The sequence below is a fragment of the Arvicanthis niloticus genome, chromosome 7 (genome assembly GCF_011762505.2).
Source record: "Arvicanthis niloticus isolate mArvNil1 chromosome 7, mArvNil1.pat.X, whole genome shotgun sequence".
NCBI classification, from domain to species: Eukaryota; Metazoa; Chordata; class Mammalia; order Rodentia; family Muridae; genus Arvicanthis; species Arvicanthis niloticus.
Window position 1 is genome coordinate 73,074,234 of NC_047664.1, and position 15,634 is coordinate 73,089,867.

A 15,634-nucleotide genomic window follows, 5' to 3' on the forward strand; every position below is an offset into this window, starting at 1 on the left:
GGCAGAGCGGATGCCATAACCCTGGGCCTCCTCCCTCATGCTTCAGTGTCCTTTCTACTAAACCACATTGCATTTTAATTGCAGATTGTTCTTATTTGATAATAAGAGAAAGAACAGGACTCCTAAGCAAATGCAATACAATGTTATTATGTAAAGCAGTGGTATAATTCAGTTTAGCAGGCGTTTCCCGGAGCTTACCTGAGATCTCAAACAGTGAAGAAAATGCAGGTATAACTTGCTACTCTCCTCACAAATTCTGTAGGTTATCCAGATGTGTGTATAAACAACGGGAGGGCACACAGTGGACTGACAGTTGTTCTAAAGCGCTATCTGTCAGAGCGGAAGCCTCCACGAGAAATCATACTATGAGATGGAACAATAGAAGGCGATACGGTGGTGGTCATTTTAATTATGGAGGGTGGGATCTCCTCTGCCCAGGGATGGACAAAGCATATTTCATGTGGAGGAAGGAATGGTAGTGGGAACACAAAGACCTCAGCCTAGAAGACTTGCATGAAGCCTGGGAGGCTTCCTTTCCGTGATACCTAGTTTCTGTGTTGTGGAACCATAGGAAGTAATGTTGGACAGACAGGTCTAACCCACCAGAGGAGCATTGCTGTCAGGATAGAGAATTGAGATGCAATACCTCAGGCATTGTTCTAAGGAGGAGGAAAATGTGCGTGGAGGCAGTGAGGTGGGGATTGAGAGACAAACGGGAGACAAAGTGAGCCTTTCGGAAGCCGCTGTATATCCTGGTGAGTTGTCATGGAGACCTGTGCTTATGACAATGTAGGGATGAAGGAAAGGATAGGCTAGTACCGATGCTGCAGACTGGCTTTGGGGAGAGAAGAACATTAGATGAACACGGTGATGGTGATGATTACAAAACTTTCCTGGAAAAGGGAAGCGAGGACCAAAAAGCAGCTGGGCTGTGCAGTTCCTTGTTTTGGAAATGCTGGTCTGCTGGGAGTCCAGAGATGCTCGTCTCTACATCATAGGTTCTGTGTACACTTCCTGGTAGTTCTGTTTAAAGTGCTGCTGCGAGTTTGTGAGATTGATAACCTTAAGGGCTCCAGGCGTTCATGTCTGTGAACTCCAGCATGTACAGTGCTCTCTTGACCTGTGGACTTGGATGTGATCCATGCAGAAGTAATCGGAGCCACAGATCTAACAAAAACAGTTAAAGGGAAAAAAAAGCTCAGAACAAAATGAATTGGAAATGACGTTTGGGAGACGTTTGGGTAGATTTTTCTTTTAAGGAGTTTTACGGTCCTGGGGGAGGAGGGAAGGAAAATTCCTAATAACTGTTTAGGGCTGAGCTCTGCCGTTCGTGTGATTTTTTTTTTTTTTAATTTGAATATATAAAGTATCGAAGTTTTGGGGATGGAAGCGTTTCCTGAGCACTGTGCTTCTGAATAGGGTGGAAAGAAAGAGAGTCTCAAGGAGAGAAAATCCCGGTATCCCTGCTCGGTTTGAGCCTTGTTTGGATTTAACGTGTTGATTCAGAATGTCTGATTTTCTTTTTAACTTTTAAAGAGAAATGGTACTTTCTTTTTCACCATGCACTATATAACTCAAGACCATCCCGTTCATGTGTTCACTGTTACATACTTAATGAAAAAAAAAATCTTCTATGTATTCAAATATGGTCCAAGCTAAATGTCCTGGATAGAGATATCAGTACTTCATATTTGGTAGATTTTGTTAATTCCCCCTCCTGTGACCTGTAAAATCAGCTAATACCGACCTTTCCAAAAGCACAGAAAACAATGTCTTGGCACTTTTATTTCAGCTCTTGTGTGTTCCATGAAAACCTCCCTGTGTGTGCTTGGCTTGCAGGGCTGCCAATTTATATTTCCTGTTCCTCGTGGTCCTGAACTGGGTGCCTTTGGTAGAAGCCTTCCAAAAGGAAATCACCATGCTGCCACTTGTGGTGGTCCTCACAATTATTGCAATTAAAGATGGCTTAGAAGACTACCGGAAATACAAAATTGACAAGCAGATCAACAACTTAATAACCAAAGTTTACAGTAGGTGAGTGGATGGGGCGGCCCCAGAGAGTATATTTTATTATTTATGAACATGTTAGTCTTCTTATGATAAGTATTATCAGGACCCTTTTTGTACTGATGGGATGTTGTTGTTTCTGCTTTGTTTTTACCTCTTCTGGTACCAGGGATTGAATTTAGGACTTTATAATCTTTTACATATTAGTCAAGTGGTCTACCACTAAGCTACATCCACAGTTGTTATTACTGATTTTAATTGACATCTCTTAAAATCCTCCAGTGAATTTAGTTGAAGTCATGGAGGAGAACCAAAAGCCACTGTCAATCAAGGACTTGACAAAAACAAAAGCAAAGCCTTTTGACTCACTCATACAGGAACTGATACAAACGATTTGCCCTGGATTGAGACCTGGGCACAGTGACACCCGCTATAATCTCAGCCAGACAATTGCCAGCCTGGGTATGAGAACCAGGATGAGAGTCAAAAGCAGGAACAACCACTTGGATAGATAGAAAAAGTTATATGATGGATGAGAAGGCAAGAGCTATCTGTGGTGAAAAGGATTGTGCAAACAGAATAGAATTCTTTTTGTGCATAAAACCCAAAGCATCCTATTGCAACAGTACCCAAGGCATCCGTAGTAGAGGGTTTATGCAGGATTCTATATGCTCTGTTGCATTCACAGCATGTAAAGAGAAAGTCTTGAGTGAACTCAGGTAAGGTGAGTTTTGAACCAGGATATTCATGATATACAGCTCCTGGGTGCTTCTTTTTAGATGTAAGTTAATGCTTCGTTAACAGCAGGGCTCATGGCAACTTGTCCTCAGTCTTAGAATCATAGAGAAAAGGTTTAAGGGAAACTTGTTTGAAGATGTGGCATTCAGGCTAAAGCCTGCAGGATTGTCAATTATGTCCACAATTAGACTTCTTCAGTGGCTTTCACAACATTTGTTTAGAGATCTATTGAGTAACAAGGAAAAAATGTATTTCTCCTCACTGTAAGATGATTTGAGATGAACTTGAATAGTGAAAAAATAGTTCTAAGTTTTATGCTATTTATGAAGGAAACCAAACCAACACAAACCAACACACACACACAACCCCTGATACCATATACTAAGATATTTTTAGAGTAAGTTTCTGATTTGCAGTTGAAAGCCACAGAGCGTGTGTGTACCAGTTCCACAAGTCATACAGTGACCCTTGAGTACTTAGGAAATGCCAGGGATAGAGAGAGAGGTGGCAATGCTAGATTCTACTGACCTTTGGACCCTAGCTGGAGGTAATCAAATATGACAATAATCACATAGTGACAAAATTCGGACTTAGACACTTAGACCCATGTAATACCAAACTCAGCAAAAAGGAAGGACGGTCTGTGTGTAATATGTGTGTGTATATGCACTTTGCATACAGATTGTCATATGTGTAAATACTTGTGGCCTTTTACCGCTAGTTTACAGGCAAGAGTGTGTCGTTGATGTCTGTAGTTTTCTAAAAAGTTATAATCTTGCTTTTCCTCCACTAACTAGTTTTGTAGCCTTGGGCAGATTACATAAGATAGCTAATGTCCAGTTTATTTCATCTTGAATATAATGATAAAACAGCAAGCGCCACGATGAGTGGATTTTAAGAGCTAAGGACAGGTTAGCCACCAGCATTACAATGGCAGGTTAATGGCAGTTAGCAAGAGGGGTTCTTGGCACATGGGAAGTCATTTAATTAGCATATGAGACTTTGTAATAGCACTGCTCAGTTTCCTAGATGTTAACTGCCCAATGGGAGACCTGGTAGAGCCTCTCTGGGGCACTTTTAGATAATTTTCATATACATTTATTGATAAAATACACTATTCTAGTCCATTAATATCCATTTTATTACTTCATGACTTCATTTTATAAGAGACCAGGTTACTTTATATCATTTTACCAATATTCTGGGCAATTTATTTTTGCTCAGAGCTATGGAAGAAATAATGTTTATTATGTTTTTTTCCCCTAATTGTCCTTGGAACAATAAAGATAAAAAGAAATAAAAATAGGCTATGAAGCTATACCATGTTGATTTACATATGCTAATTTAAATGCTTGTGGAATATTAAAAAGCTTATGAAAGAAAATATATCTCAGGAAATTTAGGATAAAAGTATGGAGCTATTAAATGGAGCAAATGTTTGGAAGAAGAGGTTGATATTTTTATGAAGAAAATCCGTTTTATATTCATAATATCTGGCCTGTCAGAAAGTAGTTAATTTCTTTGTGTAAATATCACGTAAAAATAACAAACAATACTGTACAAATTGAACATTTAAGCCCTGTAATACCCAAATTAAGTTAAAATGAATACTAATACTGAAACACGACTTTTTTTAGATTGCCTTTAAGACAGGAGCTGTTCATAAAGTTTTCATGAAACTAGAGACATCGTAAGACACAGTTATTAAACAAACCTGGGCATTTCCTGTGGGATTGCCATGGTCAGTCTGCACTTTGGTCAGGTTTGTGCTTCTATAATAAAATGCCTGATAGAGTCTTCTTTAAAAGATGGAGGGTTTTTTTGACTTACAGTTGGAAAGTGTCCATGGCCTGCTCTCCTCAGTGCTTTTGATGTTGACATGCTCACCTTACAACAACCAGGAAGTCAAGAAAGGGTACAAAGGGCTAGAGTCGCAACAACCCTTTCAAGCGTACTCCCCAAATAACATGCCTTCTTCCCAGGAGAACCCAGTTCCTAAGTGTGAAATCACCTTCCAATGGTCTCATGGACTGGGGAGCAGTCCGTCCATCCTTGACCTTACAGTCCATTCATCCCTGGGCTTTAGAAGGACCATTTACCCATACAATAAAAAAGGTTTAAACAGTAGATATAATGAATGCCCTCAGGAGTCATGGATCTTTTCTAACCTCTAAATATCCCTATGTTGGTGATGTCAGTTACTCCTTCATTCTTCCTCTCAACAGATTTCATGTAATCACCCTTTCACCATTAGACCCCCTGATGAGCAAATGCCACAGGCGTGTTGGTTCTTACTAGACAGGGTCTCTTTGTAGGTGTGGACTGGCATTACTCCCTCTTTGAAATTTTCTTCTCCTTTGGTTTTTAATGACATCACTTTCCTTTGCATGTTCTTTCACTTTCTTCCCCCTAAGGACTTGCATCCTTCTTTGCCTGTTGCCAGTTGCCTTTTATGTACCAAGGGCTTCCACATCCTTGTCTTCACTCACAAAATCTGGATAAGAATTTTATGATTGCTGAGCACCTCAGCTACCCAATTCACATCAGATAAAACTTCTTAAAATGAACTCGCTGTCTTTCCTCAGCTGTAACTAGTTGCTTCCAAAATCTGGGACGCAACGTAAGACATCATCTGTCACCCCGTCATGGAAATTAGGAGCCATTCTGTCGTCTTTGAAGTTGCTTACCTGTAACGAGTCAGGAAACGGCTTTCTCTGGTACCTAAATGTGTTTTCATTTAATCTTTTATTCATCTCTCCTGTGACAGCCTTAATTCTGAGCCTTCTCATTCCTCCTTTGAATTATTTCAGTAACTTTCCACTGGTCTCTTGTCTATTCCAACCACTACGTAGGCTGCTGCTCAGTAGTCGGTTACTCTGCTACAGAAATGAGCAGGGACACAGCTCTTTTGTGAACTGTCGTGACTCCATTTCTGTAGAATGAATTCCCTTTTCCTAGGTATGTGTGGCAAATAGGACTGAATTTTCCAACTAGAACGTCTACCTTTTTGTGAAAATATTCTGTTACTTCTCTCCATGGAAAACTTCAGTAGTATGCATAGATACTAAGGAGAATTTTGGAGAAAACAAAATAAATTTTTGATTTGCCTTTTTCTGTAGATGAACAAATCCTTAAGATAATCAAAGATTTCTCCTACTTAGATTTGGCATTATGCACTAGGCATTTGTAAAGCTGCATACTTATGTATCCCTTCAAACTAAGCAGTTCTTTATGTTGCTGGTGTAGTTTATATGGGCAGAAGCTCTTTAAGTAATCTAGGGCAACATTTCCAGTAAATCTGATGAATTAATGACTTTTAACATATCATACAACTTAGATTAGTTTATACATAACTTTCAGGAGTCCTTGGAGTGGATATAAATTTTTATAACTATAATGGAAAAGAAGTAGCTTTGAAACAATTTATTTATTTTTATTTATTTTTGAGACCTTAGCCTCTTGAATGTTGGAGTTGCAAGTATGTGCCACCATGCGCAGCACGCATGCAAACAAACACTAACTAAAAATGTTAACATATAATAAAATATTATAAAAAGGACAGAATGTGAAACAGTATGTTTAAAAGGGATACAATGTATAGTTCTTTATGTGGGTGTCAGATGCTGCAGAGTCAGGAGTAATCTCACCTACAGTGTTGAGGAAGATGATGAGGGCGCACAGGAGACTGGCAGAGATGCCCACATCTCTTACACATCTGATGTGCACCAGCTTCTTTCTTATGCCTGTTCTCCTGTGCACTTTAGCTAGTCTTGACATACTTACAATACTAAATGCAATGTAAAAGTGATGTCAAAAGTCGTTAAATGTGTTTCTTCAGGAAATGATAACAGGAAGAGAAATCTCTACATGTTTCATACATAATTCTTTTAAAATATTTTCAAATTGCAGTTGCTAGGATCCTCAGATATGGAAGGCTGCTTATATTTCTATTGAGTGAGAATTAGAGGTGATGACGTGGTAGAAAAGAATTATTTCTAAATGTTGTGTGTGGGTTGTCCTTAATTATCCAGTATAGTGTGTGTCACAGGGCTCTCTGAGATCTGATACTGTGTCTCGTGGCAGCTTTGGGTCCGTGTTTGTTACGTCATTACAGAAGCACATGTAAGAACTGTTCTACATACAAATATATTCATGTAATGTTAATTGTAATTCTGTCTTAGACTTGCATTCAAACAGCTTAAGGGCTCAAATAATTCCATAATGGGAGTGAAAAACCTGACTTTAAGTGTCAGCTTTATATTTAAGTGACTTAATAACTAAATTATTATGTTTTAGCTACTGAACAACTAAGTTTCCTGAATGAAGCCTTTCCTGAATGAAGTGAAAATTTTGTTTACCAAATCTGTAGTGGCTCATTTAGCATTTAATACACAAAAATTATAAATTATAGACTAAAATTTTAAGAAATAATTATTTTTTCTTATTAATTTTTTAAAAAGATTTATTTATTTTATGTATATAAGTAGCTGTCTTCAGACACACCAAAAGAGGGCATTGGATCCCATTACAGATGGTTGTGAGCCACCATGTGGTTGCTGGGAATTGAACTCAGGACCTCTGGAAGAGCAGTCAGTCAGTGCTCTTAACCACTGAGCCATCTTTCAAATCTCCAGGCCTCTTTTTTTTTTTTTTTTTTAAATATACTTTTTTGTTGTTGTTGTTTAATTTTAGGAAAGAAAAAAAGTACATTGACTGTTGCTGGAAAAACGTCACCGTTGGGGACTTCATCCGCCTGTCCTGCAATGAGATCATCCCAGCAGACATGGTCTTACTCTTTTCCACAGACCCAGATGGAATCTGCCACATTGAGACTTCTGGCCTTGACGGAGAGAGCAATTTAAAGCAGCGGCAGGTGGTTCGTGGCTTCGCAGAGCAGGTGAGCAGTGTCTGTCGTCTCTGGAGGGTTCCAGACGCTCCTTCTGCAGGCAAGGTCTGGGCTTGTATTTTTTACTGGACAAAGAGATTTTTCATTTAATTTTTTTTTTTACCACCGACTAAATAGAACTGCAGAAGCAACAATCTGTTTTCAGCTGTCTGTGGACGAGTGTTGCGTTTTACAGATAATAGGATGGATATGACTTGGGAGGTCACACTCTCTGGCCCGCTATCAGATTGTCTGGCGCAGCATTAGAGGAGCCCAGCTGAATTCATTTGCAGTAGAAATAATCATGGGATAATTTCATTCTCTTATTCTGAGGGTCTTATGTTTTGCGTTTTCATCATTGTTCCTAAAATGTCTAATTGCCTGTATTCCAAAGCTTTAAAAAAAACCTTCCATGGTTTCTCATGCCACAGTCCTCTGGCAGTTCCTCTTGTCGTGGTAAGGGAAATGAAACTGATACAAATCTGAGTAAATAAATCTTCCCTCAGCCACTGGTTACTTTATATCTTTTATCCACAAAGTGATGCTCTTGTGTAGTTATTCGGGTACATGATGACTGTGTTTCCTCATATGAACACGGAAGTGGTGTCTCTTTCTTGGCATGGTTATCTGACTCAGGTGAAACACCATGCTCATAGCTAAACATCACTTTCCTTCTGTCTGGAAACATTTGAGATAAATTTTTTTTTTTTAATTTAATTGCCATTTTCTAAACCTGAAAACCAAAGTACCAGTAAGTTGGAATTTCTCCATCTTATATGTGTAAATAAAACCTTACCAACCTCCTAGTACCATAGCATTTTTTTTCTCGTATTAGAGCCCTTTCTCCATCTACATGTAGATTGTCCATGGTTCAGCTGCCTCTGAGTTCAACGTCTTTGTCACTTTTGTAAGCAGCCCCACTCCTAGGATTTTGACAACATCTTGCGTAACTTAGTGTTCTAGCACAGCACTAAGCATGCGTTAGGCTGCTGTCCAGTTAGCTAACAGGCACACTTTAGTTCAGTTCCACACGAGCACAATCCCTCATAATTTGCAGCTTGTATTGAGAACTCGACTCGGGCAAACTATCTGGTCCTCTGTGTATCTGCAGCTTTTCCTCAGCCAGATTGTAGCGCCACCCTCAGTGGATAGTGTAGACTCTAGTACATCAAAAGAATTCAATAGGTATTAAAAACAAACCAAATCATATTATCATATATTTTATGTTTTTTGTATTTGCTACAATGAAATAAAAATATTATTCAGATAGCTATAACTAAACTCCTCTCTCTGTCTCTGTCTCTCTCTCTGTCTCTCTCTCTGTCTCTGTCTCTCTCTCTCTCTCTGTTTCTCCTCACACTTCCCTGAGAAGATATTCTATAGCCCAGGCCAGTCTGAACTCCACTACATGGTAACTCCATCTGGCTCTAAACTCATAGCTGCAATCACGTGCATGAGCCACACCCATGCCTAAGCTGGTGACTTGTTCTTAATAAAGCCACATTCTACAGACAGTGTTTTTTTTTTTTTTTTTTTTTTTTTTTAATGTGCATAGGTGCTTTGCCTGCATGTGTCTATGTGAGGGTGTTGGATCTCCTGGAGCTAGAGTTACAGACAGCTGTGAGCTGCCATGTGGGTGCTGGGAATTGAACCCTGGTCCTTTGGAAGAGCAGCCAGTGCTCCTAACCACTGAACCATCTCTCCAGCCTCAGTCAATGTTTTTAAAGGCATATGGCCTACATCACCACTGATTTCATATCAGAATTATGAAAGTATTTGTGCTCCGTGAGAGGAATTTGAGAGATGGTGAGGTCCTGCTTATTTGGGAATTTTATTTATGAACTTTGGCTGAGATTGAATGTTTATGTACTCCAAGGTATTTATTTCTATTTCCACATGCTCTGAGTGTAGGTTACAGGCAACCACAACAGAATATTTCCATGGCTTATGACGCTAATGTTTGCTCCATGAGTGGAAGCTCTGAGGCGGAACTCTGCATGCATTTCAACATGAAGCTTGCATCACGTGGTTAATGTGAAAAAACAAAACAAAACAAACAAACAAACAAACAAAATGTTCCTTCTGTTTCTGTGGACGCTGTATCAGCACTCTAAGGTCCTTCTGACTCCTGTTATGGATTTTCTCTTCATCCTAAGAGAGTCACAGCATACACTCTGAGGCTGTGTGTGTGTCTGTGTGTCTGTGTGTGTGTGCATGTGCACGCGCGTGCACGCACGCACCTTAATTACTGTACGTATTAAGAATTGGCCAAAGTGATACAATGTTTAAATACCAAGATTTAATCCTAAATTTTTTTTCTTCTCTGATTTTTTTTTTTTTTTTAATATTCTTAGGACTCTGAAGTTGATCCTGAGAAGTTTTCCAGTAGGATAGAATGTGAAAGTCCAAACAATGACCTCAGCAGATTCCGAGGCTTCCTGTGAGTGACGTGGAACTTAGTTTTGTAGGCCTGAAAGGAAATGTACTTAGTTCGGTAATGTTTTTGTGACTTCTTACCCAGTGTAACTCATTAGAGGCTGCAAGTTTGGCCCTCTATAATTCGGTATACCTAAGTCATTTAATAAATGGTAATCTGTATGTACTGTAAAATAATCTAAACAACAAAACTGTCTAAAGGTATTCCTAGAATCGCTTCCTATGGTATAAGAATGTCGTATGGGTCTGTGTAGCTTAGACCAGCCTTGAATTTTCTATGTAGCTCAGGCTTGCCTTTAATTTGTTCTTCTGTCTCAGCTTGAGATGACAGATATGATCTCCGTGCCCATCTTCATGAGCTCATGTTAGGCTCAGAAGATGTTAAAGTCTGGAAGAAGGGATTTGTGCAGGCATAATAGGGTGGTCTGTTCCCTTTATTGGAATCAGAGTAGCAGGTATGTAATTCTGGTTGGGAAGAGTTAGTCACTGACTTGTCTCAGCGTGTGGGAAGCCAGAGCAGTATTCAGTTGCAACACTTAGAATACCATCCTCAGCCTTTCCAAATGATGCCTGTAATTTGGAGTCTTTCCCAATTCCAAACCTGGCTTCTGATACTTGGATATTTTATGACCCTGAGCCAACTTATACTCATTAACTTTATTTTTACAAGGAAAAAATAGACAGGAAGAGAAAAATTTCCACCTTATTGCCTGTTTTTAAAGATCAAAATTGTCTTGATTTCATTACCTGGTCATTTAAAGCATATCAAGAGATTCAAGGAGAAACTTATGTTTCTCATGAGCTCAGGATGGAAATGTGGCTTCCAGGGAGGAAACCTGATCCTTTAGAAGTGATGTGTTTGTGTTTTAACTCCATACTAGAAGGATTCTGCAGTAGATGTTACATTGGTGAGAACTGGCTGGTGCACACCTATGTATGCCACTTGTAAATATGAATTCCTAGCCTTCAGTTTCCCGTCTATAAACCCAGCCTTGTAAACCCATCACTTTGGAGGCTGTGACTAGAGGACTGCCACAAGTTCAAAGCCAGCCTAGGTCTGATAGTGAGTGTGTGACCAGCTTGGGCCAAAGAGTAAGCTCAGACTCTCAGCCAAACCTCCAAAGGAAAGTGAGTGAGCTCGGCGAGGGAGGGGAGATAGGTTCAGTTCAGGGACGCCTCTGGAAGTGACAGTGCTTTGCACAGAAGTTTAGGTCCTAGCTAGAATAAAGTCTGTAAAACTGCGAGTAAAATGGCCAACTTCCGTTCTTTTTCTTTCTTTTTTCTTTATCCTTTTTGAAATTTTAATAGTTTTTATTTCTCAAAATTTTAATACAAATAGAAATCAATGAACAAAGTCATTAATTTTTATGATTGTAAAATTATTCTTCATAAATATAAAATGTTGAGGAATGACAATAGCTAATTTTTTTTTAAATTCTCTTCACATGGAGGGAGAGGCAATCCATGATCCATTCCCATTTGTTTCCTTTTTTCTTGTCAATTGCAAACTTCTGTGGGTTTTTTTACTTTATTTTCTCTGCAGATCCAGAGACTCGGAGTGTTAGATTTATTGACGAATTTCAGTTAAATAAGAAAAACCAGCTGCTTATTAGATTAATGATTATTGCTTAGAAAACCATCAAAATCTAATGATAAAATCAAGTGGACTTTTTTTTATACTGTGTGAAAGGTCATTTTTGCTTGTTTTTGTAACTATTTCACTGATTTTGCCCCATACTCTTATCATAGTTAACTCAAGTAACTTTGATAATTTTGAAACGGGCTATTACACAAGTTTCCAAGTGTGTAAAAGTGGAAGGGAAAGTGTAAGGAGCACTCAGACTCAAACTCTGAGCCATCTCTCCCACTTCCTCCCAGGCCCCGTGACACATAACTTCCCTGTGAATTCATCGCCATATACTCAGAGCAGATGAGGACAGTATAAAAAACATAAAGCCATTATCACACCAGAGAAGAAGCAAACCCATTCCTTAATCTCATCTCACACCAGGAATTTGTTCACATTTTCCCACCTGATTAGGCAGAATCTGTTGAACGAATCAGATTCTGTCTCTAAAAATAGCAAAATGTACACATATATATACATCCGTACAAACAAAATATTGCTTTTGATTTTGGAGGCGTCACGGAGCCTCAGAAGCCACAGACTTTAGGTTGTTAATTCTCTGATAAAGAATCTGGGGCCCTCACCTCCTTTCCTGTAGGCCAGGAGGCCTCTGATGTCCCCTGTCCTGTTCTCAGATGGGTGTTGTCGGTCTTCACCTCTGATGGTGCAGTTTCCCATCAATCTTTCTTCGAATGGCCTGAGCAGCCACCGATTGTCAGTGCCCAGCAGGATTCTTAATTTCAGCCAAATCAAAAGGACTACTTTTCTAAATCAAGACTGTTTCCTTCATCGGTTTTCTGAATACAGTGTATTCTAGCAAGGCAGGATCTTTATTTAGAGTATTTTTGAGTTCTTGTAGGGATGGAATGTGAAAAACAGTAACTTCTAGAAATAATGAGAATTTGCAACTTGTAGCAGCTTTTCCCCTTATGCACAGCAGGTAATTAGGACAGCAGAAGCAAATGGGCCAGAGATTTGGAGCCTTCCCTATGAGCTGTCAGACTTACCACACAGGGTATAGAATGTTCCAGACTCTTATTTTACCTCCCCACTTTTGCCATTTAAAAATGAATCTACATGCTGCCTTTCTTACAGGGAACATTCCAACAAAGAACGTGTGGGCCTCAGCAAAGAGAATTTACTACTCCGAGGGTGTACCATCAGAAACACAGAGGCTGTTGTGGGCATTGTGGTCTATGCAGGTTTGTTCTGCTCCTCCCTTTGCTGTGACCTCCTCAGTGACCCCCTATGTGTTAACATTCTTCATTTCTCAAGATGGAATTTACAGAAGGTAAACTGTGTCTTGATGAACTTAACCTCACAGATCCCGGTTCTCCAAAATGAACTACAGGAACAGATCAGACTGACAATACGTTAGGCAGCCATGTTTAATTGGATGGTTAGCCAGAGAGATCTTTAACAGGGATGCTTGCTACCTGCGTGTGCGTTGTGCGTTTTCAGACACACTGTGCTTTCTGTGCAGGTCATGAAACCAAAGCAATGCTGAACAACAGTGGGCCACGGTATAAACGCAGTAAGTTAGAGAGACGAGCAAATACAGACGTCCTCTGGTGTGTCCTGCTTCTGATCGTCATGTGTTTAACGGGTGCAGTGGGTGGGTAAAGTTCAATTATCTAATATCTTGTTGGTATCATTTTAGTTTGCTTTTCCAAAATAATACCCATGTTTGGTTTTTGTAAGAGAGATTTGTTTGTTAATTTTTCCTGAATGTTTTCTTCTCTTATCCTTTAGCTTGAGGAACACTGACTGATGTTGAGTGTATCCACTTGTGTTTTGCTACAGTACTGGAGGGACCTGGGAAGAGAGCAAGGGGGAGAGGGAGAGGGGGAGGGGGAGGGGGAGGGGGAGGGGGAGGGGGAGGGGGGAGGGGGAGGGGGGAGGGGGAGGGGGAGGGGGAGGGAGAGACTATCAATAACAAGAGACTGAGTAGCCCTTTGAATTTGAGCTTGTTTTAAAGGACAATTAGTGTTCAAAGCAAACATTCTCAATCTGTTTTTCTTGAGGGGTGTGGTTCTCTATTTACCTGTCCTTTCCTTAGCATCCTCGAGGGGTGTGGTTTTCTACTTGCTCTCTCCGTAGCATCCTTTTGGTGTCTGTGTGCTTTTTAAAGGTCACGGAATATGGCTGAGCAAGTATGAAAACATGCTCTTTTTTAACATCCCTGAGCCAGATGGACGTGTCGTGTCACCCGTGCTGACAGGATTCTATGTGTTCTGGACCATGATCATCTTGTTGCAGGTAATTTCTGGCAGGCTTAGCAGAGAGTGCTCACTTAAGTTTGCCTGTTATCTGCTATAGGCAGCATGTTGCACTGGCTTTAACCATTGACAATTGCTTGCACTTCATTAGGTCCTGATCCCCATTTCTCTCTACGTGTCCATCGAGATCGTGAAGCTTGGGCAGATCTATTTTATCCAGAGCGATGTAGATTTCTACGATGAGAAAATGGACTCGACCATTCAGTGCCGAGCTCTGAACATCACTGAGGACCTCGGGCAGATTCAGTACCTCTTTTCTGATAAGACAGGAACGCTCACTGAGAATAAGATGGTGTTTCGGAGGTGCAGTGTGGCAGGGTTCGACTACTGTCATGAAGAAAACGGTGAGTGCGGTATTCCTACACCAACCGCCTGTAGCTTTTCCCCCAGCTACTAAGTCCCTGATACATTTTTCAGGTTTGAGTATTGGATAATTAACTCAGCCCAACGGGCTTTGTGCTGTCTTACTTTTCCTTTAGAATAGCGGTACTCAGCTTGCGGTTGACAGCCCCTTTGAGAGGGCTGAATGAACCTTTCATAGGCAGCATCTAAGATGATCAGAAAACACAGATATTTACATTATGATTCATAACAGTAGCAAAATCAATTATGAAGTAGCAACAAAAATATTATACTTGGGGGGGTCACCACCACATGAGGAAGTGTGTTAAAGGGTTGCCGCGTTAGGAAGGTTGAGGACCACTGCTCTAGAGATGAGCAGATGCTGAGTGACCTACAACTGTATGGTACAGTCACTGGATGCTGAAGGGTACAAACTGATGAAGTACTCTGGATGCTCAACACTCCCACGGTGCAGCTGTCTATAAGGAGCTGTGGGGGATAGATGGATTTGGAGTAAGGCTGGACTCTTCCCAGAATGTAGTTTGAGGCATCATATTTTCACTGAAATGAAAGCTATTAACAGTACCTGGGTTTCTATGGCCAGTGTTTCAGGATTTTCTAGCAGAAGAATTACCTTGGAAAGAATTCTCTAAAGACTACTCCTGCATGAGAATATACCCCTTCACACATACAAATGATTTAAATGCATTTGGCAGTGCCATTATGTGTTTAAAACCTGCCAACTTGGAAGAGTGACCCATGTCCTGGCATCGTCAGTGGCACCAGAGCACCTGGGCTGTATTAGAAATTATGGAGCCGTGATTAAAATCTCATTTAACAGAATCCTCACATGGTTAGCATGCATATCACTAAAATTTAAAAGCCACTTTTTTTGTAGCAGGGTTTTTTTTTCTTGTGTAACAGCCCTGGCTGACTGTCCTGGAGTTCGCTCTGTAGACCAGGCTGGCCTCAAACTCACAGGAATCACTTGCTTCTGCCTCCCAAGTGCTGGGATTAAAGGAATGTGCCACCACGACTATCCAAAAAGCCACTTCTACAAAAGAAAAAGGAAATGAAATAAAAATAAAAATGCCACTCTTATTTTAAGAGGGAGACTATTAAAAGAGAGAGAGAGTATTGAAAAATATCATTTAAGAAATAAACTTTCACATTAGGATAATTATAGATTGCAGAACATTTACAGTGATATCATAGAGGGTTTAGTGTGTCCTCATACCATTTCTCCTGTTAACATGAGACTTGACATGCCTTTGGTAATTGAATTGACGGTGTATCAGTACATCATCATTACCTGAATTT

At 40.1% G+C, this 15,634-nt stretch overlaps 1 protein-coding gene across 2 annotated transcripts in view; it reads left to right on the top strand.

Annotated features, from left to right (window-relative positions):
- Atp10d (ATPase phospholipid transporting 10D (putative)) overlaps positions 1–15,634 on the top strand; it is an 89,714-nt gene that overhangs the window by 28,384 nt on the left and 45,696 nt on the right. For both annotated transcript variants that reach the window (XM_034509124.2, XM_076938623.1), the window contains exons 3-9: positions 1,840–2,034; positions 7,438–7,642; positions 9,985–10,070; positions 12,789–12,895; positions 13,177–13,308; positions 13,825–13,952; positions 14,064–14,316. In XM_034509124.2, the coding sequence (XP_034365015.1) occupies positions 1,840–2,034; positions 7,438–7,642; positions 9,985–10,070; positions 12,789–12,895; positions 13,177–13,308; positions 13,825–13,952; positions 14,064–14,316 (1,106 nt within the window). The remainder of the gene's footprint in view (positions 1–1,839; positions 2,035–7,437; positions 7,643–9,984; positions 10,071–12,788; positions 12,896–13,176; positions 13,309–13,824; positions 13,953–14,063; positions 14,317–15,634) is intronic.